The sequence below is a fragment of the Chrysemys picta genome, chromosome 4 (assembly GCF_011386835.1).
Source record: "Chrysemys picta bellii isolate R12L10 chromosome 4, ASM1138683v2, whole genome shotgun sequence".
Taxonomy (NCBI): domain Eukaryota; kingdom Metazoa; phylum Chordata; order Testudines; family Emydidae; genus Chrysemys; species Chrysemys picta.
Window position 1 is genome coordinate 17,930,449 of NC_088794.1, and position 22,898 is coordinate 17,953,346.

General features: G+C 46.4%; 2 protein-coding genes across 4 annotated transcripts in view; both read right to left on the reverse strand.

Annotated features, from left to right (window-relative positions):
- The window catches only part of LOC103306410 (complement receptor type 1-like), a 138,276-nt gene that overhangs the window by 95,308 nt on the left and 20,070 nt on the right, over positions 1–22,898 (reverse strand). The window contains exons 1-3 of one of the 3 annotated variants that reach the window (XM_065594546.1): positions 2,035–2,195; positions 1,279–1,467; positions 418–609 (exon numbers count right to left, since the gene is read on the reverse strand). In XM_065594546.1, coding sequence (XP_065450618.1) covers positions 418–609; positions 1,279–1,467; positions 2,035–2,104 — 451 coding nt within the window. In that variant the 5' untranslated portion in view covers positions 2,105–2,195. Of the gene's footprint in view, positions 1–417; positions 610–1,278; positions 1,468–2,034; positions 2,196–22,898 lie in introns of those variants that run through there. The other 2 variants (XM_065594545.1, XM_065594547.1) reach the window with 2 other exon arrangements.
- The window catches only part of LOC135982814 (complement receptor type 2-like), a 67,452-nt gene continuing 49,683 nt past the window's right edge, over positions 5,130–22,898 (reverse strand). Inside the window, exons 20-31 of the mRNA XM_065591018.1 lie at positions 20,230–20,418; positions 19,074–19,274; positions 17,918–18,106; positions 16,164–16,346; positions 14,409–14,597; positions 12,952–13,134; positions 11,572–11,751; positions 10,918–11,100; positions 9,748–9,933; positions 8,366–8,545; positions 6,551–6,750; positions 5,130–5,791 (exon numbers count right to left, since the gene is read on the reverse strand). Coding sequence (XP_065447090.1) covers positions 5,636–5,791; positions 6,551–6,750; positions 8,366–8,545; positions 9,748–9,933; positions 10,918–11,100; positions 11,572–11,751; positions 12,952–13,134; positions 14,409–14,597; positions 16,164–16,346; positions 17,918–18,106; positions 19,074–19,274; positions 20,230–20,418 — 2,219 coding nt within the window. The 3' untranslated portion in view covers positions 5,130–5,635. The remainder of the gene's footprint in view (positions 5,792–6,550; positions 6,751–8,365; positions 8,546–9,747; positions 9,934–10,917; positions 11,101–11,571; positions 11,752–12,951; positions 13,135–14,408; positions 14,598–16,163; positions 16,347–17,917; positions 18,107–19,073; positions 19,275–20,229; positions 20,419–22,898) is intronic.

A 22,898-nucleotide genomic window follows, 5' to 3' on the forward strand; every position in this document is an offset into this window, starting at 1 on the left:
ATCCATGTCATTGATTTTAATGAAGACAGACAAGAAACCTCCCATAATCCTCAGGGAAGCTCAATGGCAGAAAGTCCTCTTCCCCCCCTACAACAAGTAATTTACCAGGGTTATTCTAGTTGAAATGTACTGCATTAGAAATTGACTTTCCATATGAAATTCCAAGCAGACATACTGTATTCATACAGCCAGTGCTATCCTGGTACTTGATCTTCTCCCGTCAGTTTTAAGAACAGCTAAATATTCCATGGAAATACAGCTATTGCAATTTATCCTAGGAAAAAACCTGGCTAAACAGCCCTTCAAACTAAATATCAATTAAGCTAGCAAACTGGGAGCCAGCTGCCTAGTAGTCTTAATTATCAAAGATGTTTTCAGATCAAAGGAGACCGAAAAGTAACAAAAAAAGATACTCACTTCTACAAAACTCAGGGGCTTCTGACCATGTTAAGTTTTCAAGACAAGTACGAACAAGAAGCATTTCCGTGATGTTTTCATACCCTGGGCGACAAGTATATCTCACAGTGACCCCAACAGGATGGTAATTCTTGCTCTCATCTTCCTTACTTAAGGCAGCAAACTTTAACCTTGTTGGGGCACCACAGCTACCTAGCAGTAGAGACAGACATTAGATCTGAAAGGTTTGACTATGAAGACAGGTATAAAAACAGTCTGTTCTAACAATACACCAAAACTCAGTGTTTAGAAAACAAATTACTCCCTTAGCAGTACTTTAGGGAGGTTACTAACAATCACATTTGGATGCGCTTTGTTAAAATAGACCCCATGCTGAATGGGCCCCCCAATAGAAAACTTTTTATTGTATTCTAATTTTTGAAAATTGGTATTCCATTGGTAAGTATAACACTTAATTAACTGGAATATTTGATTAACCTGTACCCCCCATTCCCTCAACATGCTGGATAACAAAGCTTTTACTGTATTATAAATCCAGGAAATTCAGAGTTAAGGTTACTCTTACCATCTCCCCAAAAACATGTTTAAGTATGGAAATGCAGAGTTAGGCCACCCAAATAACCCTAGTAGTGATGCCAAGAAATAAGCATACAACTAGGATTCCTGCATTTCAGTGTTCATATTCCCAGACTAGATGAAAGACATTAAACTTCACGTAAATTTTTTCCCCTTCCCTTTGGGTATCATTACAGAGCAGAGCTATTTTTGACTATACCTACTACACTACATAGGAAAGGTCTTATCTTTTCATAAGTGAAAGGCAACCCAAGGAACTTTATTCCCGAGAAATAAAATACTTACGACCACAAAACTCATTGATGTTTGACCATTGTGAGTTTGAAAGGCACACTACAGTGTCTGACTTTCCAGGGATTTTAACAAAGCCATCACGGCACCTGTATGTAACTTGTGTCTCAACAGGGAAGCCCTCTATCCGATCCATATCAGAGGGGATAGCATGATTCAGCTTTGGCAGGGGCCCACAGTCACCTGTGGACAAAACAAAAGCCCGTTTTAACAGAACATATTTATTCTAGTCACTTTGCACACTAGAAGGATCCTGAAGCCACCAGATGTGAGAAGAGGGAACTGCGACAGACCAAGTGAGCCCACCAGGGAGGTTACTCCGATTTCCCAGACCCAGACAGCCCCACCCACCTCGGGGGGTTAAACTGGGAGCTGAAAACGTGGCCAGCAGCAATAGCCACACAGCTGGGGAACACAAGAGACATAAATCAGGGCCAACCCTCGCATGCATTTCCCCCATGGCGGGAACCCGGAGAACAAGGGAACCCCAGGGACAGGCGGCAGTCCCCGGGCTGCGTGCACCGGGGACGGGGCTCAGGGGGACCCAGCGCACAGAACAGGCAGAGAGGCTCCCCTTTGCCTGGAAGGGACCCCCCCCCCAATGACAGGAAAGGCCAACCCACGGGCCCGGCCCCAGGCAGCCCCTAGCTCATGCGCTGGGGGACCCCCACACACCGGGACTGTCCGCAGCCCCCCAGCCCTGGGGAGCCGCCCTGCACACAGAGGTGCTTTGCCGAGCCCCCAACTCACCGCGAGTCCCGGGCAGCAGCAGCGCCAGGAGCCCCAGAGCCAGCGCGGGGCTGGGGAGCCCCGGGGACATGGCGAGGGCGAACAAGAAACTCCGAACCGCAGCCTGCGCCGTGCTCGGCACAAGTGTGAAAGGCGGCGGGTCGGGGCGTGAACAGCGCCTGAATTGTTGGAGGAGGGGGGGCAGGACCGAAGGGGCGGGGCCTGCATAGCGCTGAGAATGGTTGGAGGCGGGGTTAGGAGGGAAGGGGCGGGGTCTGCATAGCGCTGAGACTGGTTGGAGGCGGGGTTAGGAGCGAAGGGGCGGGGCCTGCATAGCGCTGAGACTGGTTGGAGGCGGGGTTAGGAGGGAAGGGGCGGGGCTGGCTGAGGCTGAATCCAGTTGGTTACAGCAAACACAGGCGGAGGTTGATCTTAATGGCACTGTTAACACACGCAGCAAAGGAACTGAAATTCCAAAACACACACCCTTGGGCTTTATTTTCAAAAGAGTTCAGCACATTGAATATCACTGTGAAGACTTGAACATCTGTCCTCACTTAGGAGATTTTTTTTTCCATTGGAGCAATCAAACATTTGGCAGAGAGATGAGAAAACAAAGCTTTATGTAATGTGTGTGTTACAGGCTCAGAAACTGGATTGTCTAATTTAGCAGGGGACGGGGATGGGCCATAAACGTTCATGTTTTGACGCTGTGTTTCCTTTGGCAAAAGTGTAAATTGGCAAAAGAACCTGAGAGCACTGCAGCTGTAGCTGCGGCCACAGACATGCAAGCTTGGGAGAGGCTAGACAGTTCAATACAATCACTTTTTGCAACATGGGAAGGAGGTGTAGTTATAGGCCACCTCGCATATGGTGATAGATTGGCAAGATCATGGGCAGTCTTTTTAAGGTGAGGGAAACACAGACTTAGCAGAGGTGTGCGCTTACCCCGAGCACTTAGCGCATAGCTTTCTTTTTTTTTTTTTTCATTTGCAGACCCCTAAAAAATTTCAAACTATGCTGCAGACCCTTTGGAAATTTCAAATGGAGGTGCGGACGCCTTCGGAAATCTATTGTCTGTATATATAGTTGAATTCTGATGACTTAGTTTTCAGTCTGTCTTTTGCGGACCCTTTAGACATTGTCCGGAGCCCCAGGAGTACATGAACCACAGGTTGAAAACCATTGACCTAGAGGCACCATGCCCGCTGCTGGCCTCCATAAGCATGAGGGGCCTAATTCATCCCTGTGCTTCATACAACTTTTGTGCCTCAGCTATTCTGGGTTTGACTGCACATGGTTCAGCTCCAACATGGGTCAGAGCAGCCCCCTGGCTTGTCTGCCCGCCTATGGGTGCAATAAATGGTTTCAGAAACCGTGAATAAGTGTTTAGTGCAGTAGCGCTTCGGCCACACATCCATAGCCTTGGAAATATTCCTAGTGCACATGCTGTGTTGGAAGTTCCTGCAGGAACAGTAGTGGGGGAAGTAGAGCTGTCAGATCCCAGGAAAATATGGCTGAGAAGCGCAGGGATGAATTGGGGCTATTGAGTCCAGTATCTCTGGTATGCTTCCGCAAGGGTTACAGTTCACCACACAGCAACATGCTTACACAACAAAACCCATAGCTGGCGATCCCAGCAGTGGCCAAGGACTGAATGGGCTATGGGGCTGGAACTCCATTTCACCCCTAAAGGTAGTCCCTACAGGTCTGGTTTGTGACACGTTGGCAGAGAGCAGCATGGGGGCAGGGGGAGTGTGCAGTGCTGCTATCCGTGCTGTATTGGTGCTGAGGATAAACGAAGAACTTCACTCTCCAGAATTGTCTGTGCACATTTCAACAGCGAGGAACAGATCGCCCACTTCACATTCCTCTCCATCTCTTCTGCTCCAGCCTGCTTCCTAGCCTTGACCCAATGGCCAGTGGCGTAGCCAGGTTCTAAGAGGAGGGGGAACAAATATAAAAAAGGCACCCCCCTTGGCTGGCTCCTCCGGGTCACCGCCCCTTCCCCCCCATGGCTCCTCCGGCTGTGTCACCCCCGCAGGCCCCCCCCCCGCTCCTCCGGCCGCGCCTACCACCCCCCCATGGTTGCCAGCTGTGCTGCGGACCGCCAGCCTGCACCCCCGCCCTTGCTCCTCTGGCCGCCATGCTGCGCCCCCCGCGCTCCTCTGGCTGTGCCCACTGCCCCTCCATTGGCTGCCGCCGGCCGCGCTGTGGACCACCATGCTGCGCCCCCCCCTCGCTTCTCCGGCTGTGCCGCCCCCTCCCCATGGCTCCTCCGGGCGTGCTGACCCCCTTGTCTGCAGGAGTTTTGCGCCGGCCGGCAGGCCAAGCTTCAGAGCGGAGCTTGGGCCCCGCCCGCTGGCGCCATGGTCACCCCTAACTAAGGCGCCGCTTTTGGAAAATGTGCTAAGGGTAAGCGGCTGCTTCCCCTGCACCCTGCTACCCTCACTACTGCCAATGGCTATATACCACTGTGACGAGAGTTGTAAATATCCAGGACAGATGAATAGAAAAGCTCTCTTTTTACATCTTGCTCAATGCAAGATGCTCTCTAAAAAATCCAGGTGGCTGCCATTCAGGGTTCTGCATTTGGTCAGTGATGTTAATACTACTAATAAATATTCAGACTGATTTACATAAGCATGCACATTTTAAATTTCAGAGCACACGCGGTATGTTACATTCATCAGAGATAACTGTTTGCCCTCTCTTTTTTCCCTGATCTTTCACTACTGAGAGTTCAAGTAGCACAATTTTTAACAGGAATAAACCCTAGTAATCAACCCCAGCTGTGTTATAGGCTAGAGATTGAATCCCTCTGTGTAGCCACATTTCCTCTTTAACTTAAAAGGTCTAGAAAATTAGTCTCTAGAGCTGCTTACAGTGTAATTGTAACACTGACAGACACCAGTAGACAGGATTAAACATAGGACCTTGATTGAGACAGTTTTTCACTCCTAAGAAAAGGAGCCTTTAAACACAGTGGGGATTTTTAGGTCTTGTAGCCAGTGGGATAAAGTTATAAAAAACAAAAAACCACACAAACCACCAGCAATTATAACAATTGCATTTTATTGTAGCCCTGGAATGCAGGAATAATGACTTGATCACAAAAGGTACAGGTCAATTTATTGGGCAACGGGGAAATGGCTTAGCAGGCTGTTTCTCTACAGTTAAATTTCTACCATCTACTCTTGAGTGTGATTAGATATAAAAATGCCTCAGGTGATAACACTGGTATCAATCAAAACTAGATCTGGTCAGACTGGGAAGAAAGTCTGCTGAGCTGAGTTTAAATCCAGAGGACAGGGAAGATTGCTTTGCTATCCCTTAGATTTTCAGTGGTGCACAGGGAGTTATGAACATCACTGCCCTTAAGGTTAATGTAAATCAGACAGTAGAATGGCCATACACCCACTGTGAACGTATGTGTTATAATGCATAAAAGTTAAATGTAAGCAGCAATTATGGCAAAGCTGAAGGTTGTTGCCGTAAATTTCCAGCTGCACAGGGTCTGAAGCTTGTATGAAAATAAACCTTCGGTTCATACATTCCGATCTAGTTCCTCTACTTACTTTCACTTTCCTAACACAATGAGGATCACAGATTTCAGCAGTCATTACAATTTTTTAATCTCCCGCTTCAGTTTCTGAATCTCCAGATACAGTTTCTTCAGTTCCAGCAGGGTTCTCAGTTCCGTCAAAGGCACATCACAATGGAGAAACTCTTTACTCTCACGTGCCCCTGCACATTCTTCAGTGTTGCTTTGCTTTTTCTATGAAACAGAGGAAGAGGGACTGGGATTATGCTGCAGAAGAGAAGGATTTACCCTTTGAAGTATGCTTGCTCCGTTTTGGATTTGAACCCTCAGTCAGTGGGTTACCTATATCTGTATCATACAGTCTGTCTGCCACAGGCCTGATACTGAAAAGGCCTTCACACCCTCAATTCTTATTGACGTCTATAGGGGCTGATAGTTCTAAGCAACTTTGAGAAGGTTCTGAACACCTTGCAGAATCAGGCACTTGGATTGTCAATTCCTTGAGCCACAACCAAGCCTCCATTTACATGTTCACAGTGCTAAGTACACTGGCAACTACTCATTAAAATAATCATAAATTTGCTTTTTACTGTGCCCTAGCCCAGCAGAAAATATGCCATGTCCACACCCTAGACTGCATTGGAAGCCTGTCTATTTTATAATATGGCCAAGTTTTCATCCTGTGTGATTTTTACCTACCACATTTTACCTACCCCACCCCCGCATGGAATAGGTGCTACAAAGGCAGAAAATCTCCTACTTCAAATCATGAGAAAGGATGGGATGGAGGAAGGACATTCTTTTGCTTTCAGATCAATAAAATGTCCCCTTCTATTGTATCAATGGCACATCTCCCTACTTGGTCCCATTGATTCATTGAAACAATGAGGACTAAGACTTTAGAAATGCAAAACACTGTTTTGTTATTACTTTTTTTTTATTTTACACTAGAAATTGGGCAGAGTACAAATCCAGCTGGAGTGTCCTACTTACACATTTGGGTAACGCTGTCCAGTTGCCGTTGGCTGAACAAGTAATACTAAAGCTGTCTGTTGTAGGCAGGTACCAATGGTCTGAAAATTGGTACCCAGAAGAGCATTTGAAAGTAATGCTTTCATTTACGTTGTACCACATTTTCTCATCTAATGCATTGACCATTCTTCCATTCTGCACGTCTGGCTTTGAACACTGAACTGAAAGGAAAAAGCAGACGAGAAGCAGTTCAGTGAAAGGAGATGCACTGTGAGTGCTGCTTATTGCCTGTAATGGAAAGAGGCAGCTCTACTTAAGACCCCGTGCCCTTGGTTTACAAACTGCAGCTGTTTTGGTTTAATCAGAGAAATAAACTACTTGTAACATCACACCCACAGTGACTCTCTGGAAAAAAACAAACATCATGAGTTCAACAAGAAAAGGGCGTGAATGAAATCCCACCCAGTACTGTGTATCATGGGCATTTCATGGAGTCATCGGCAGCTGGAAGTCCACCCTTGGAGCAGCAGAGCACAGGTGCTTTGTTCGTTCATTTAAGGAAGTTTTATTAGCAGCCTTGGGACAAATGTGAATGTGAAGTTCACTCCCTTGCACACTTGTGGCCTTCTTCTAAATAGCCTGTTTGGGGTACTGCAGAATTAGCCCCCCACCCCCGTTGCACTGAGGGACAATTGCAAGTCAGTGGAGTTGCCTTAGATTTACACAGGTGGAACCAAGGGCAGAACTTGGTCCTTAACAGTGTCTTATGCTTCTATAGCAACTTTCATCCTACAGGATGCCAAAGGCTTTGATTAGATACCACAGTGACTGGCTCTGTACAAACCCCTTAGATAACTGTAAGGAACCCCTTCCCCAGTGAAACAACCACCTCTGGGGGCAGTAAGCATGAAGGGTTGTTTCAGGACTGTCTACAGAATGCAGACATGAATGGAAAACCAGATTCTCATGCCCACTAAAACCTCCGGCATTAGAGAGGGGCTGGAAAACAGCCCCCACCACTCCTTCATCTCACCTCCCACCCTCACAGAGCAAACTCTACAGAACTGAATGTGTCTACCTCTGAAGGAAGAAAGGTTGAGTCTGCCTTGGTGAGCTTCAAGTCTGTGACTGTGGAGCCAGACTTGTCAAACCTGAGGATTCGCACACACAGCCATTCTGGCCAAGGAAGGGCTGGTCAATATCAAATTGATTAAAGGGCAGTCAGAAGGTTTGGGTTTTTGTTTTTTTTTTGCAGGCTCGGAAGTCATGGCTGTTCATTGGCACTGACTCAGTTGAGGAGTACAAGGCACCACTTTTTCAGATTTTGGTACTAGCAGCCTGGGGTCCTTGATAAGCACCTTTTCTAAACTGGAAAAATCCATCATTAAAGCTGGTCCACTCCTGAAGAAAGCTACTTGGACCTAAACACCGGGGGTGCTTGGTCCTTATCCTATTAAATATATATTGCGTTGATAAATATTTGCTTCTTTGGGTTCCCTTCCACAGTATAGCCAGGGGAGTGTCAGCGATGCATGTTTAGACATAATTAGCATCTGTCTTTGAAGTACTTTCCTAATTAATCCTCATAACACCTCTTCAAGGTAGCTGGGATACACGATCTCCATTTTTACAGATGGGAAATGGAGGCAGAGAGGAGAAATCCCTTGCTCAAGTCACCCAGGGAGACTGGCCCGGGGCAGGAAGAGGGTAAGAACTCAAGGTCTTCGGTTTCCAGAGCTGTGCTCAGACCACCTCTCCCCATATGGTGCCGTTCCTAGGTCTCAGCGTGCACGTGCCAGACCAGTCCCCATACCTCAGTTCATCATTTACACTGACCGGGCTGACAACGTGGCACAGGAGGATTCCAGGTGTTGTCATCCTGACACTGACTCACTCGACTGCCATGGAGCAGGTAGCCTTCCGGGCAAGAGAACCGAACAGTGACACCGTATGTGAACGCTTGCCTTGTAGTCGTCACTCTTCCATTTCCAATCTCTGGCCTCGGACAGCGAACCACTGAGGGAAAACAACAAAACGGTTAGTGCTACATCTGAGACAGGGAACGAATCAAGGCCAATACACTTCAATAGCAGCTGATCTGTTTCCAGGCACATGAAACATGGGGGGTAAAAAAACACAACTACATAAGAATATCAGATTCTTGACCTTTTAGCAGACGATTCACAATGACATTGAGACTATTGGGAGGGGGGAAACTTTATATGGCAGGTTCGGTATGTGGGTGAATGCTTTCAATGCTGTTCTCTTTTCCCAGCTTCCGATTGCCAAGTCAAGGCACCAGGGTTATTCCATTTTTTGGAATCAGGCTGTTCTCTCAAACGCTCTCTGATGCTGCATCCAGAGGGGCCCACACCTAAAGGGATGATTCCAGGACAGCTGGGTTGGGAACCAGATCTAGAAGATGGGTCAGTGGGGTGGGGGAATAAGTCACTGGGGGTGAGACTCACACATCAGCTGGAACACAGGTCCAGTGGCTGGTGGCACTGGCCAGTGAGGAAATCAGTAGGGAGTAACTATTATATGTTTGACAACAAGGCTGTGTGGTGGAGGAGGTTCAGTGGTGGTTCCAGGCCAACAGTTTAGGTGGGGCACTGTAACCCTATTTAGCTGCTCTCTAGCTCTGCCTGGGGCTAGTATCTCAGAGCCCATTCACAAATCCCCTGATGCGCCTGCCAGGCTGTACATGTTAAGCATCTCCTGCATGCAGGGGAATCCTGCTGCTCCTATAGTGCTCACTATTCCGTGTGGGCTGCAAGAACAGCTGCCCCTGCTGGGATCCTTCACGTGGAAGTTGGAAGATGTACCTGGTTATTTTAACAGCTGTGGGATCTATTCAGCTCTGGCAGTTTGCAGCTAACACAGCAGTGGAGCCATCTGCACTCCAGGGTGGGGTTTGCCACCAGACCAGGAGGGATAATGCACCTCCCAAAGCTTTAGTTTCCACCCAGGGATCCATACGGATGGGAATACCTGGGGTCAGTGCAGCCTGAGTGCCATAGCCACACCCCCTCCTGGCTTTTCACCACCCACATCAGCGATAATCCTGGACTTCAAAGAGGATTGTGGGAGGGATTAGGAGCGGCAGACAGCTCTGCTCATTTTCAGCCCCACTTACAAAAAGTGTTGGGACATTATACCTGGGTCTCCGGAAAGTACCCTCTACCCTTTGTAATTTAGAGTCATGGGGAATGACTTACCTTTGCACTGCGGGGCAGGTCCGCTCCACATCATATTTACCCCATCAGTTGTGCAATAAATGGAGGATTCTCCAATCAGTGATAAACTGTCTCCACAGCTATAGGTCACTTGAGATTCATAGGGGAAATATTCCTTCATCCCACCATTGTGCAGCCCGTTCATGAGAGTTGGAGGTCGGCCACAGGCTACAAATGGATAGAAACAATGTAAGGCCTGATGCTCCTCTCACTGACTCAGGCAACAACTAGGGCAGCCCATGAAGTTACAGGGGAATCCAGCACTTGGTATTTAGACCTCAGGTAAATTCTCTTTAATGGGGGCTGTTGATGCTCAGCTGCTTGAAAGATCAGTATATTGGTCAGACCCGCCCGCCCATAGTGCTTAATCCTTCCAGAATCGCCTAGGGAAACATCCCAACCCTCCTGCAACCTACCAGCCCTCCCTGAGTCCCCCAACACGGGTCTCGGTCCCACTGCCCACAACATCTCCCTCAGTGTAAGAACTACCCCACTGCTCCCGCCCATCCATACCGAATGAAGAAGGGAAGTGATTGTAGAGGATGTTATAAGGGTTCTGAGCCAGGACTAATGGGAGGAAATTAAGAAAAGGAAATTTTAGGCGGAACATTAGGCAGTGCTTAATTTGTAATTAAAGATGTGCCAGGGCTCAAAGAATTGTTTTTTTACTTTCATAACTGATGCAGCAAGACCAAAGGTGCTGGGGCTCTGAACTGCCAAGCCCAGAGGTGCCGGGGCTCTGAACTGCCAAGCCCAGAGGTGCCGGGGCTCAGCCCTGGTGCAAATTAAGCAATGACATTATGAAAAAAAAAAACTTACTGAAAGTGAGATCTAAGACTCTTCAATAATCTAAGAAAAGGGGTGAGAGTCCCTTCAGCTGGCACTTTTAACCTTCAGCCAGAAGCAGGCCTGGAGATTAGACTGTAGGGAACACTTAGCTGTTGATCTCCCTCCCCCAGAATTGGATGAGGTCATTGGATAGAAGACAGATGAAAAAGCCCTTTGGCTATTTATTAATGACCTGTGAGGACCCTTCTAATAATCCCCAACTAGAAGTTGAGATGTAGGGAGGCAGCCTTCCTGCTGCTGTTACTACGATAAGTGGCAGCATATTTCTTCTGAATGGTAGGTTCTCTTCTTGTTTATACTCACATTTATCACAAAATGGTACTGGAGGGTGCCACATCCCGTCGCTCCGGCACACAATCCCCTCACTGCCTCGGAGGATGTAGTCAGGATCACATTGAAACACAACACGGTTGGCATATGTATATTCAGTTTTCACTGGAGAGATTTGTTTTCCATTTTCAACCACTGGCTTTGGACAACGAGTCTCTGAGCAACACCAACAGAGTTTGAAATGTTTTTGTTCAGAATAAGATAGAAGAAAAAAGTCACATTTGCCACATTATTTAAAGTTATGTATGTAATATACGTGTGAGAGTGTGAGTGAGATGTTTGGGGCTGCTTATAAAATTGGGATGTTCAAAGTTCTATCTGATTAGGGCTAGTGGGCAGAGGACAGCTGAGCAGGTGAAAAGTTGTACAGGAAATGCAGTTCGTCACATCACACTGGTATCACCATGTCTACGGTACAGACACATTCACACAGCCAATTGCTCAGTGTGTCCTGGACCAGATTTTTAGAGGTACTGAGCACCCACAACTCCAGCTGCAGTCAGATCTGCAGGTACTCAGCAACTGGGGGCCAACCAGGCCCCAAAGTGCCCCCCCCATAAGCTCTTAAATTGCTCTTACATTTGTAGATCAGCTAAAGCAAAGAAAATTCAGCTGAAAATTACTTACTCTGACATAGTTCTGAGACTTTAGACCAGGTAAAATTTGTAAAACAAGTCACATGAGGAGATACTCCAGGGATGCGTCTGTAACCTGGTTTGCAGGAGTAGGTCACTACGGTACCAACTAGAAACTCTCTCTGATCGCTTCTGTCAGCGTACGCAAGTACTGGCGGGTAGGAACATCTCCCTAACAATCCAAAACAAGACAGGGATCTGTAAAAGTCATTTAAACCTGAAACCTATGGCGAATGAAGCGCTCTTATAAGAATATGGCATGTAAGACCCAGCTGTGGAAATCAGTGGCCTACATTCTGCTCACCACTGCACTGAGCACAGAATTTGGTTCAGTAACCGCAATGATACAAAACACCTAGGGCTGAATTGTGGGCTGGGGTACGCGACAATGCAGAGCTATGAGGGGACACAAACTGCAATGACTACCTGCTTCACAGGGGACAGTAATAGTAAGCAATGAGAAACATGAATAGCAGTAATGTGTAGTGAAGTGGTGTGATGCTAGCCCCTGCATGGAATTAAAAGGAGAACTGTTACATTGTTAAATACATCACCAGGCTTGAAAACAGTAAAATTTCCCCTATGAAGAAATGGATTAAAGAGTTAGGGTCTTATAGCAAATTTCCATTTGTATAGCACCATTTCTTTGGACCTTTATAAACATCGGTGAGTGAAATCTCATCATACCCTTGTAGAGGTAGATATATGAAAATAAGGAATCTCCAATTTCAATACTGTCACAGGGACACTGCTTGTGGCATGTTTAGTTTTGTAAAATGAAAGTCACAGGCGCTTTCTTGCTCTCTTGTGTGAAAGGTGTTTTCTTTGTCCTCCCCGGAGCTGGGAAAGGACAGGCACCAAAACATTCCAAGAACAAAAACCCAGATATCAAAATCCAGCTTTTCCACTCTGCAGTCCTCCCAGTTTAGTGCCGCAGATGAAGATTAACTACCCCAGTGTTTGAATTACCTCCCAAACCCAGAGCTGTTTTTATCTGGTGTTGACTGGCCTCAGACTCTGCTCTCCGCAGCAAGCCGCACCTGGTCTTTCAGTATTAAACCTGGGCAATTAGCCCCTGTCTTTTCTCACCAATTGCTTTCCCCCGGGGTCTGAACTCTCTGACGTTCATTTGATTCCCAAAAGAAAGTGAGAAAGGAACTTCAACAGAAAAAGGCTGCAGCCTAGATAGACATAAAATGGAAGAAAGGAAGCCGGGGGGTGGTGGGGGAAAAGACAGACAATCTATTACACACCATTCATATCACATTCACTCAATCATACCACATGCAACATAATGAATTTTATAGTCTATAGACATTTTCTTCAATATAGACACCCCACAAAGCATCACCCTACTCTGTCACACACTTACCTAGGTCACAAACGGGTAGCTGTGGATACCACTTGCCATCAGCTTGGCACTGAATCCTATCAGCACCCCTGAGGATGTAACCAGGATCACACTGAAACGTTACACTGGTTCTGTGTGTATAGTTATGTGGAAGTGGAGATTTCAGGCTTCCGTGTTGAATATGTGGGACTGGACACTGAGTCTCTGCAAAACACCAAACAAGGCTTTCCAGATCCTTTTATTACTTAGCGCACATTTTTTTAAAGTACCGATTAATCCTCCCCACACCTCTGCAAGGCAAATAAGGAAAAACTATTTTACAAACAGAGAAACTGAGGCAGAGCAGCAAAGAGACTTGCCCAAGGCCTGAGAGGAAGACAATGGCAGAACCAGGATTAAAGCTCGGAGGTCTCCATTGCCCGGCCATGGGCTGGCACCGCACCACCTCTCCATACATTGTAATTATTCAGAATCTGAGCGTGCGTGTCAGAGAAGTGGTCAGAGCATAGCCCATCATTATATACACCCCACTCACAAGCTGATACAGGAAAATTTCATCTACTGTCACCTACGCACTGGCTTTCTTTGCTGCTGTTGACTAGGCAGCTTTTGTTATAAGAAAACTCAAGAGTGACACTAGGTGTAAATACAAATATTTTTGGAGTCATCCTTCCATTTTCAACCACTGAGGGAAACAGCAGAGATGTTGGTGCTCGGTCTAAGACAGGGAACAATGAAAGCCAAGACACGTAGAGGACTGCTGGATCTATCTTCCAAGCAATTTAAACATTGTGAAAACACATGGTCACAAAAGAACATCACATTTTCTTAATCTTGCCGTTGACCTTTGTTTTTAAGGAAAGTTCTTATTTCCCCAGACAATCCCAACAGATCATTTCTTATTGCACTGGATTTGTGATGAAATTTGACTATTGGCAGGTCTCGGGGAGGGGGGAGGGGATTATGGGAATACTGGAGATGGGAGAATGCAGCATTCAATACAAGAACAGCTTCCATGCTGCCCGCTCCACCCTGCAGTTTCCTGCTGCTAAATCAAGCCACCAGAGTCAATTCAACTTTTTGGATTCAGACTGTTCCTGCAAACGTACTGCTATTGCAGACACGGAGGATTATAGGCTTAAGGGGACGCTGTCAGGACAGCTGTACTGGGAACCAGTAGCCAGAATAAGGGTCAGGCACAGGTGGTGGAGAAATCAGTGTGAAAGGAGGACAAGCATTGGCTTGGATGTGGGTCAAACACTAGATCATATATATGGGTGCTGGGTGAGAGAGGAAACTGGCAGCGTGCGTCTCAGGGAGTAGGTTGCTGGGAACATTTAAGGCACTGCAAAGGAGTGGTCAGCAATGGGATGGCAGAGGGTGTATGGGTTACGGGGACACATTGCACCAAATCATTCAAACATCTTTTCTACCCTTTCCCAATACGAGTCATTTTAGTGTAATGCAGAATGAGTTACCTTCGCACTGAGGGGTAGGCGCGCTCCAGGTTGGAGTGACCTCATCACCAGCGATACACTGAATGGAGGCTTTTCCAACAAGTGAGAAGCCTCTGTCACATCTGTAAGTTACCGATGAGCCAACAAAAAAAACTCTCTTGCCCCAGTCATTGTACTGGCCATGGGAGATGTTCGGGGGTTGGGCACAAACTGGAATTGAAGAGAGAAAAATATATTATTTATACAGCAGATAAAAATCTCTAAAAAGAAAACGAGTTGACAGATTCCCAGCATTTCCTGATGCCATTACAGGAAAAAACAATCTTTATATAATACCTGAAAGAACCCCCCAGGTATGTCCAACAACCTGCTCTTTTGGTGTTCATCTCTTGCTGAGCATGGCATCAGGACAGCATGCACAAAAATGATGAAAAGATGGTTACGTGTTTATGTGGCCATTCAGCTGCTGTGACAGTCATTCACATGCTCCGTGAACAGCACTGAAACATGGATGATGATGATGATGATCCAGAGAGATGCTGAACACCCACAGCTTCCATTAACTAGAAGGTCAGGCCTTGATTCAGTAATTTGGCCCCGTTACACTTCTACTACTCCAAATCCAGATCTGAACCTCCTCCAGCTGATCAAAGCTCTCCCAGCTTCCCAATCTTCCTCCAAGCTACCAGACCTGCCAAGTCCCCCAAATACCTCAGCCCCACCCCCACAACTGAACCTTCCCGTAGATAGACAGAGCCATCCTCATCCCCAGCTGCCCATCTCTTCCAAACTAGCAAAGTGGGAGGTTAGTTAGGGTGACACAAGGGGGTAGCACTAGGTCTGACGGTTAATATAGTTTTTCTTAGTGCTTGGTTTTAGTCATTGGAGCTGACCCATGGAATTAATACACATTTTCATAGCATGATGGTAAACTAGTCCCAGGGCTGCTCATGTACATACACCCACAGCTCAGAAAATGCCTTTGAGTGACTAAAATCCTCACAAGGCCGTTTGAAAATAATTGTATGCCTAAAACTCTGAGGACCTTTCTGAGGAGCTTTATAAACATCGGTGAGTGAATTCTCATCATACCCTTCTAGAGGTAGACACATGAAAATAAGGAATCTCCATCTTCTATGCTGTCACAGGGGCACCGCAGGTGGCGTGTTTAGCTTTTGTAAAATGAAAGTAACAAGCGCTTTCTTGCTCTCTTGCGTGTAGGGTGTTTTCTTTGTCCTCCCCTGAGCTGGGAAAGGACAGGCACCAAAACATTCCAAGAACAAAAACCCAAAAGTCAAAATCCAGCTTTTCCACTCTGCAGTCCTCCCAGTTTAGTGCCGCAGATGAAGATTAACTGCCCCAGCATTTGAATTACCTCCCAAACCCAGAGCTGTTTTTATCTGGTGTTGACTGGCCTCAGACTCTGCTCTCCGCAGCAAGCCGCACCTGGTTTTTCAGTATTAAACCCGGGCAATTAGCCCTTGTCTTTTCTCACCAATTGCTTTTCCCAGGGGTCTGAACTCTCTGACATTCATTTGATTCCCAAAAGAAAGTGAGAAAGGAACTTCAACAGAAAAAGCCTACAGCCTAGATAGACATAAAATGGAAGAAAGGAAGCCGGGGGGTTGGTGGGAAAGACAGACTATCTATTACACACCATTCATATCACATTCACTCAATCATACCACATGCAATATAATGAGTTTTATAGACTATAGACATTTTCTTCAATATAGACACCCCACAGAGCATCACCCTACTCTGTCACACACTTACCTGGGTCACAAATGGGTAGCTGCGGATACCACTTGCCATCAGCTTGGCATTGAATCTTATCAGCGCCCCTGAGGATGTAACCAGGATCACACTGAAACGTTACACTGGTTCTGTAGGTATAGTTATGTGGAAGTGGAGATTTCAGGCTTCCATGTTGAATATTTGGGACTGGACACTGAGTCTCTGCAAAACACCAAACAAGGCTTTCCAGATCCTTTTATTACATAGTGCACATCTTCTTAAAGTACTGATTAATCCTCCCCACACCTCTGCAAGGCAAATAAGGAAAGAAACTATTTTACAAACAGAGAAACTGAGGCAGAGCAGCAAAGAGACTTGCCCAAAGCCTGAGAGGAAGACAGTGGCAGAACCAGGATTAAAACTCGGAGGTCTCCATTGCCCGGCCATGTGCTGGCACCGCACCACCTCTCCATACATTGTAATTATTCAGAATCTGAGCGTGCGTGTCAGAGAAGTGGTCAGAGCATAGCCCATCATTATATACACCCCACTCACAAGCTGATACAGGAAAATTTCATCTACTGTCACCTACGCACTGGCTTTCTTTGCTGCTGTTGACTAGGCAGCTTTTGTTATAAGAAAACTCAAGAGTGACACTAGATGTAAATACAAATATTTTTGGAGTCATCCTTCCATTTTCAACCACTGAGGGAAACAGCAGAGATGTTGGTGCTCAGTCTAAGACAGGGAACAATGAAAGCCAAGACATGAAGAGGACTGCTGGATCTATCTTCCAAGTAATCTGAACACATGGCCACAAAAGAACATCACATTTTCTTATTCTTGCTGCTGAACTTTGTGTTTAAGGAAAGTTCTTAATTCCACAGGCAATCCCAACAGATCATTTCTTATTGCCCTGGATTCGTGATGAAATTTTGACTATTGGCAGATCTCCTGGAGGAATTATGGGAATACTGTAGATAGGACAATGCATAGGGGCGGCTCCTGGTACCAGCGTGCCAAGCGCGTGCCTGGGGCGGCAAGCCGCGGTGGGGGGGCGGCCTGACGGTCGCCGTGAGGGAGGCAGTCAGGCTGACTTCGGCGGCATGCCTGCGGGAGGTCCGCCAGTCCTGCGGCTTCGGCGGTAATTCGGCGGCAGGGACGCCGAAGGGGCGGGACCGGCGGACCTCCCGCAGGCATGCCGCCGAATTCGCATTACCAGCGGACCGCACGCAGGCGCGCCACCGAAAGCCGCCTGCCGGCTGTATTGGGGCAGCAAAATACATAGAGCCGCCCCTGACAATGCAGCATTCAATACATGAACAGCTTCCATGCTGCCCACTCCTCCCTGCAGCTTCCTGCTGCTAAATCAAGCCATTGGGGTATTTAAACTTTTTGGATTCAGACTGTTCCTGCAAACATACTGCTATTGCAGACAGGGAGGATTATAGGCTTAAGGGGACGCTGTCAGGACAGCTGTACTGGGAACCAGTAGCCAGAATAGGGGTCAGGCAGAGGTGGTGGAGAAATCAGTGTGAAAGGAGGACAAGCATTAGCTTGGATGTGGGTCAAACAGCGGATCACATATATGGGTGCTGGGTGAGACAGGAAACTGGCAGCGTGCGTCTCAGGGAGTAGGTTGCTGGGAACATTTAAGGCACTGCAAAGGAGTGGTCAGCAATGGGATGGCAGAGGGCGGATGGGTTATGGGGACACATTGCACCAAATCATTCAGAAATCTTTTCTACCCTTTCCCAATACGAATCATTTTAGTGTAATGCAGAATGAGTTACCTTCGCACTGAGGGGTAGGCTCGCTCCAGGTTGGAGTGACCTCATCACCAGCGATACACTGAATGGAGGCTTTTCCAACAAGTGAGTAGCCTCTGTCACATTTGTAAGTTACCGATGAGCCAACAAAAAAAACTCTCTTGCCCCAGTCATTGTACTGGCCGTGGGAGATGTTCAGGGGTTGGGCACAAACTAGAATTGAAGAGAGAAAAATACATTATTTATACAGTAGATAAAAATCTCTAAAAAGAAAAGGAGGTGACAGATTCCCAGCATTTCCTGAGGCTGGGAAAAAACAGTCTATATATTACAGGGAAAAAACAGTCTTTATATAATACCTGAAAGAACCCCCCAGGTACGTCCAACAACCTGCTATTTCGGTGTTCATTTCTTGCTGTGCATGGCATCAGGACAGCATACACAAAAATGATGAAAAGATGGTTATGTGTTTATGTGGCCATTCGGCTGCTGTGACAGTCATTCACATGCTCCGTGAACAGCACTGAAACAGGGATGATGATGATGATCAAGAGAGATGCTGACCGCCTGCAGCTTCCATTAACTAGAAGGTCAGGCCTTGACTCAGTAAATTGGCCCTATTACACTTCCACTCCTCCAAATCCAGATCTGAACCTCTTCCAGCTGCTCAATGTTCTCCCAGCTTCCCAATCTTCCTCCAAGCTACCAGACCTGCCAAGTCCCCCAAACACCTCAGCCCCACACCCACAACTGAACCTTCCCATAGATAGACAGAGCCATCCTCATCCCCAGCTGCCCATCTCTTCCAAACTAGCGAAGGGGAAGGTTAGTTAGGGTGACAATAATTGGATGCCTAAAACTCTTTTCAGGTGTTGAGCATTTTGAGACCTGATCCCCTCCACCCCTCAGACACAGAGCCACAGTTTGCATTTGCACCACTATCCTCTCTTAAGAGGAGCATAGGGAGATAGCATCTTTAATCTGTACCAGGAGCTCCATACAACCCTCAGTAACAAAGGCTGCTCTGAGATGTACTGAATCTCAAGGTCCCAGCCTGTAAGGGACTGGGGCATACTCAGGCTGGCCTAGCAGTCACAGCTGGGCTGAGGATTGCCCACCAGGGACAGGAGACACCAGGGCAGAGCTGGAAGAATGACAGTTCTACACCATTTTTACTCACCTGGTTCACAAACTGGTACGGCAGGATCCCATGTGCCATCATGTTTGCAGTGAATCTGAGCATTTCCGTTGATACTGCCTTTGATATCATACCCAAAATCACATTTAATTGTAACTCTGTCCCCAAACGCATAGGTCTCCTCTCCAGGTCTAGGCATCGGTGTCTGTGTCCCGTTAACATCTGGAGCTGGACAACGAACTTCTGAGAAACACCAACAACAGCAACAGCGTTAAATCACAGCAAAGACAATTGTGTGGCTGCAGATTCATTTTACCAGGTGGAGCGGAAAGCTTTGCAAGCTATAGAAAATTGGCATTTCCTTGACATTGCTGAAGAGGTTTGGTTTTAGAGAAAGTTTTATCTCCTGGGCCTTCATTTTCACTGTTCTTATGGGCAGCTGTTCTGATTGCAGCTGGCAGGGTATTTTTGGCCTTCATCACAGATAGACTCAGTGAGTAGCAGCTGCTGTGTTAAAGCCATACTATGTATAAGAAGGCAGGTGATATGCTGTGATCTATCTTGATCGCTATCTACTTTAGGTGCAGATGGAGATGGTGGATGGGGGCAACAGATCTGTCCGTAAGCATAGAAATGTAAAGGTGGCAGATTTTAAGAGGCACAACAGGGAATTCATAGCCCCGGGGTGTATGCAAACTTTAAGTTGCCTTTGTACCTTCCAGTACTGGACTGCTCCACACAGACAGCCCTGGGGACCTGTGCGCAGCTGTCTATGGGTTTGGCTTCAGCTTTACCCAAAATCTCTGCAGGGCTATGTGCTGTGAAACTCCCCAACACACCCCTCCCACTGGCACACCACTTACTTCAAGCCTTGCAAGAGGATTCTGGGAAGACAGCCCTATTGTTGTCTTTGGGTGGAGTCCTCTTCTGGACGGATCCGGGGCATTTAAAGACCTGTTCTGTCACTCTGGACCTTTTACTTGGCGTAAAGGGGCCAGACTGGGAGTGAGGATCGCACCTCAAATTGCTAACCATAATCCCCAGCGTTAGCAGGGAGAGAAGACCCTGACTATACCTCCTTTTCTCTCTCACCCCATCGCTACACTTTGAACCATACACACGCTGACTAGAAGCACAATCTCCCTATTGGCGTTAAATTTGCTCAATTAAAACAAAGATAATTTGGCCAAATACTTACTCTGACAAAAGTTCGGCGCTGAAGACCATGTCGAATTTTCAAGACAAGTAACATGCCCTTGACTAATTCCAGCGATCATCTCATAACCTGGGTGGCAGCCATATTTAATCACCATCCCGGCTGGAATCAATGTGCCAACATTGGTCTTCCGAACAGCATTGGGAATGTCAGGTGGATCAACACAATAACCTAAGGGTAAAACATGAAGAATATAAAGACATACTTAGCCAGGAAAACCTATTGAGGTGAAATCTCCTCGACAAGAATGTGATGTGAGAGACAAAGGTGGGGAAAATCAGAGGTCCATATTCTACCCTTTCTCGCTCAGATCCATGCAATCCCATTGCCCAGAATTTAGCTCAAGTCATTGCAAGGAAACCGCATAGAAAATATAACAAAAACAAATGGGAATATGGGTGGCAGTCATTATATGATTCTAGCCTGCGTTTTGAATTAGAAGGCCCTACACTAAACCAGACAGTGTTTGTGTTTGTCTGTAACATGCAGCGTTGTTGTAGTCATCATGGTCCCAGGATATTAGAAACAGACAAGGTGGGTGAGGGAATATCTTTGTTTTGTGAGAGACGCAAGCTTAGAGCTTGGACAGAGCTCTTCTTCATGTTGGTGACATGATCACTTCTGAACACCACATCCAATCAATTCCAAACTTTTCCGGGAGCAGAAGTCTATTGGTTTTGGTGGAATGTGGACAATCGGAAGAGGGATGGGAAACAGAGCTTCTTGCATCTGGTAATTGTTAATAGATTAAAGAACTGGTTGATCTCAGCCATTAACACCTTCTAGCATAATATCTGCCATCTTAACACTGCCTGTTCTTCCAGTATCATTTAAAACCAGGGAGGGCAAACTACAGCCATCAGGGCTGTCAGTGCAGCCCGTGGGAAACAGAGCGGGGTGGGAGGGTGGCTCACAGGGATCTCGTGGTGGAGAATGGAGGAACGGAAGAAGCCCAGTGGTGCGTGCAATGAGCTCAGCCTACAGATGTAACCAAGTGTCCAAACCACAAGTTAATTTCAAACTATAGAATGGTTTAAACCGGAATCGCTGTTTTCAACCGTGAAGTAATTTAACGGAAGCATCATGGGGCTGTCTCAGCTCAGTGAGATTCAGGCTTATACTGCCGTGACAATTTCCTCTTTCTTTTAAAACAAAACATGAAACTAGCTGCACAACTGCACTGGGTGTCAGTTCCGTGCACATCCCCACAGGCAAGCCAGAAGCACTCCTGTTCCTGAGCCAGCTCGTACACCTAACCTCAGTCAGGCTGGGCAGACTGCGCACTGCAGATCCCACATGGAGAGTCTCTCACCAAGTCAGTTATGCTCAGTAGTAATTACATTAGCAGTGGTCCTATTCCGGTCACAATCACACTGATCAGGCACCAGGGAAATGCTGGTCACTATTAGAAGTTAGAACCCCCTATTTATCTCGCGTCTTAGTCTCCTCTTTTCCAAGCTGAAAAGTCCTAGCCTCTTTAATCTCTCCTCATATGGGACCTGTTCCAAACCCCTAATCATTTTGGTTGCCCTTCTCTGAACATTTTCTAATGCCAGTATATCTTTTTTGAGATGAGGAGACCACATCTGTATGCAGTATTCAAGAAGTGGGCCTACCATGTATTTATATAAGGGCAATAAGGTATTCTCCGTCTTATTCTCTATCGTTTTTTGAATGATTCCTAACATCTTGTTTGCTTTTTTGACTGCCGCTGCACACTGCGTGGACATCTTAAGAGAACTATCCACGATGACTCCAAGATCTCTTTCCGGATTAGTTGTAGCTAAATTAGCCCCCATTGTATTGTATGTATAGTTGGGGTTGTTTTTCCAGTGTGTATTACTTTACCTTTATCCACATTAAATTTCATTTGCCATTTTGTTGCCATATCACTTAGTTTTGAGAGATCGTTTTGAAGGTCTTCACAGTCTGCTTTGGTCTTAACTATCTTAAGCAGTTTAGTATCATTTGCAAACTTTGCCACCTCCCTGTTTACCCCTTTCTCCAGATCATTTATGAATAAGTTGAATAGGATTGGTCCTAGGACTGACCTTTGGGGACCACCACTAGTTACCCCTCTCCATTCTGAGAATTTACCATTTATTCCTACCCTTTGTTCCCTGTCTTTTAACCAGTTCTCAATCCATCAAAGGATCTTCCCTCTTATCCCGTGACAACTTAATTTACATAAGATCCTTTGGTGAGGGACCTTGTCAAAAGCTTTTTGGAAATCTAAGTACACTATGTCCACTGGATCCTCCTTGTCCACATGTTTGTTGACCCCTGCAAAGAACTCTAATAGATCAGTAAGACATGATTTCCCTTTGCAGAAACCATGTTGAATTTTGCCCAACAATTTATGTTCTTCTATGTGTCTGACAATTTTATCCTTTACTATTGTTTCAAGTAATTTGCCTGGTACTGACACTAGACTTCTCAGTCTGTAATTGCCAGGATCACCTCTAGAGCCCTTTTTAAGTATTGGCATTACATTAGCTATCTTCCAGTCATTGGGAACAGAAGCTGATTTAAAGGACAGGCTACAAACTACAGTTAATAGTTACACAATTTCACATTTGAGTTCTTTCAGAACTCCTGGATGAATGTCATCTGGTCCCGGTGACTTGTTACTGTAAAGTTTATCAATTAAT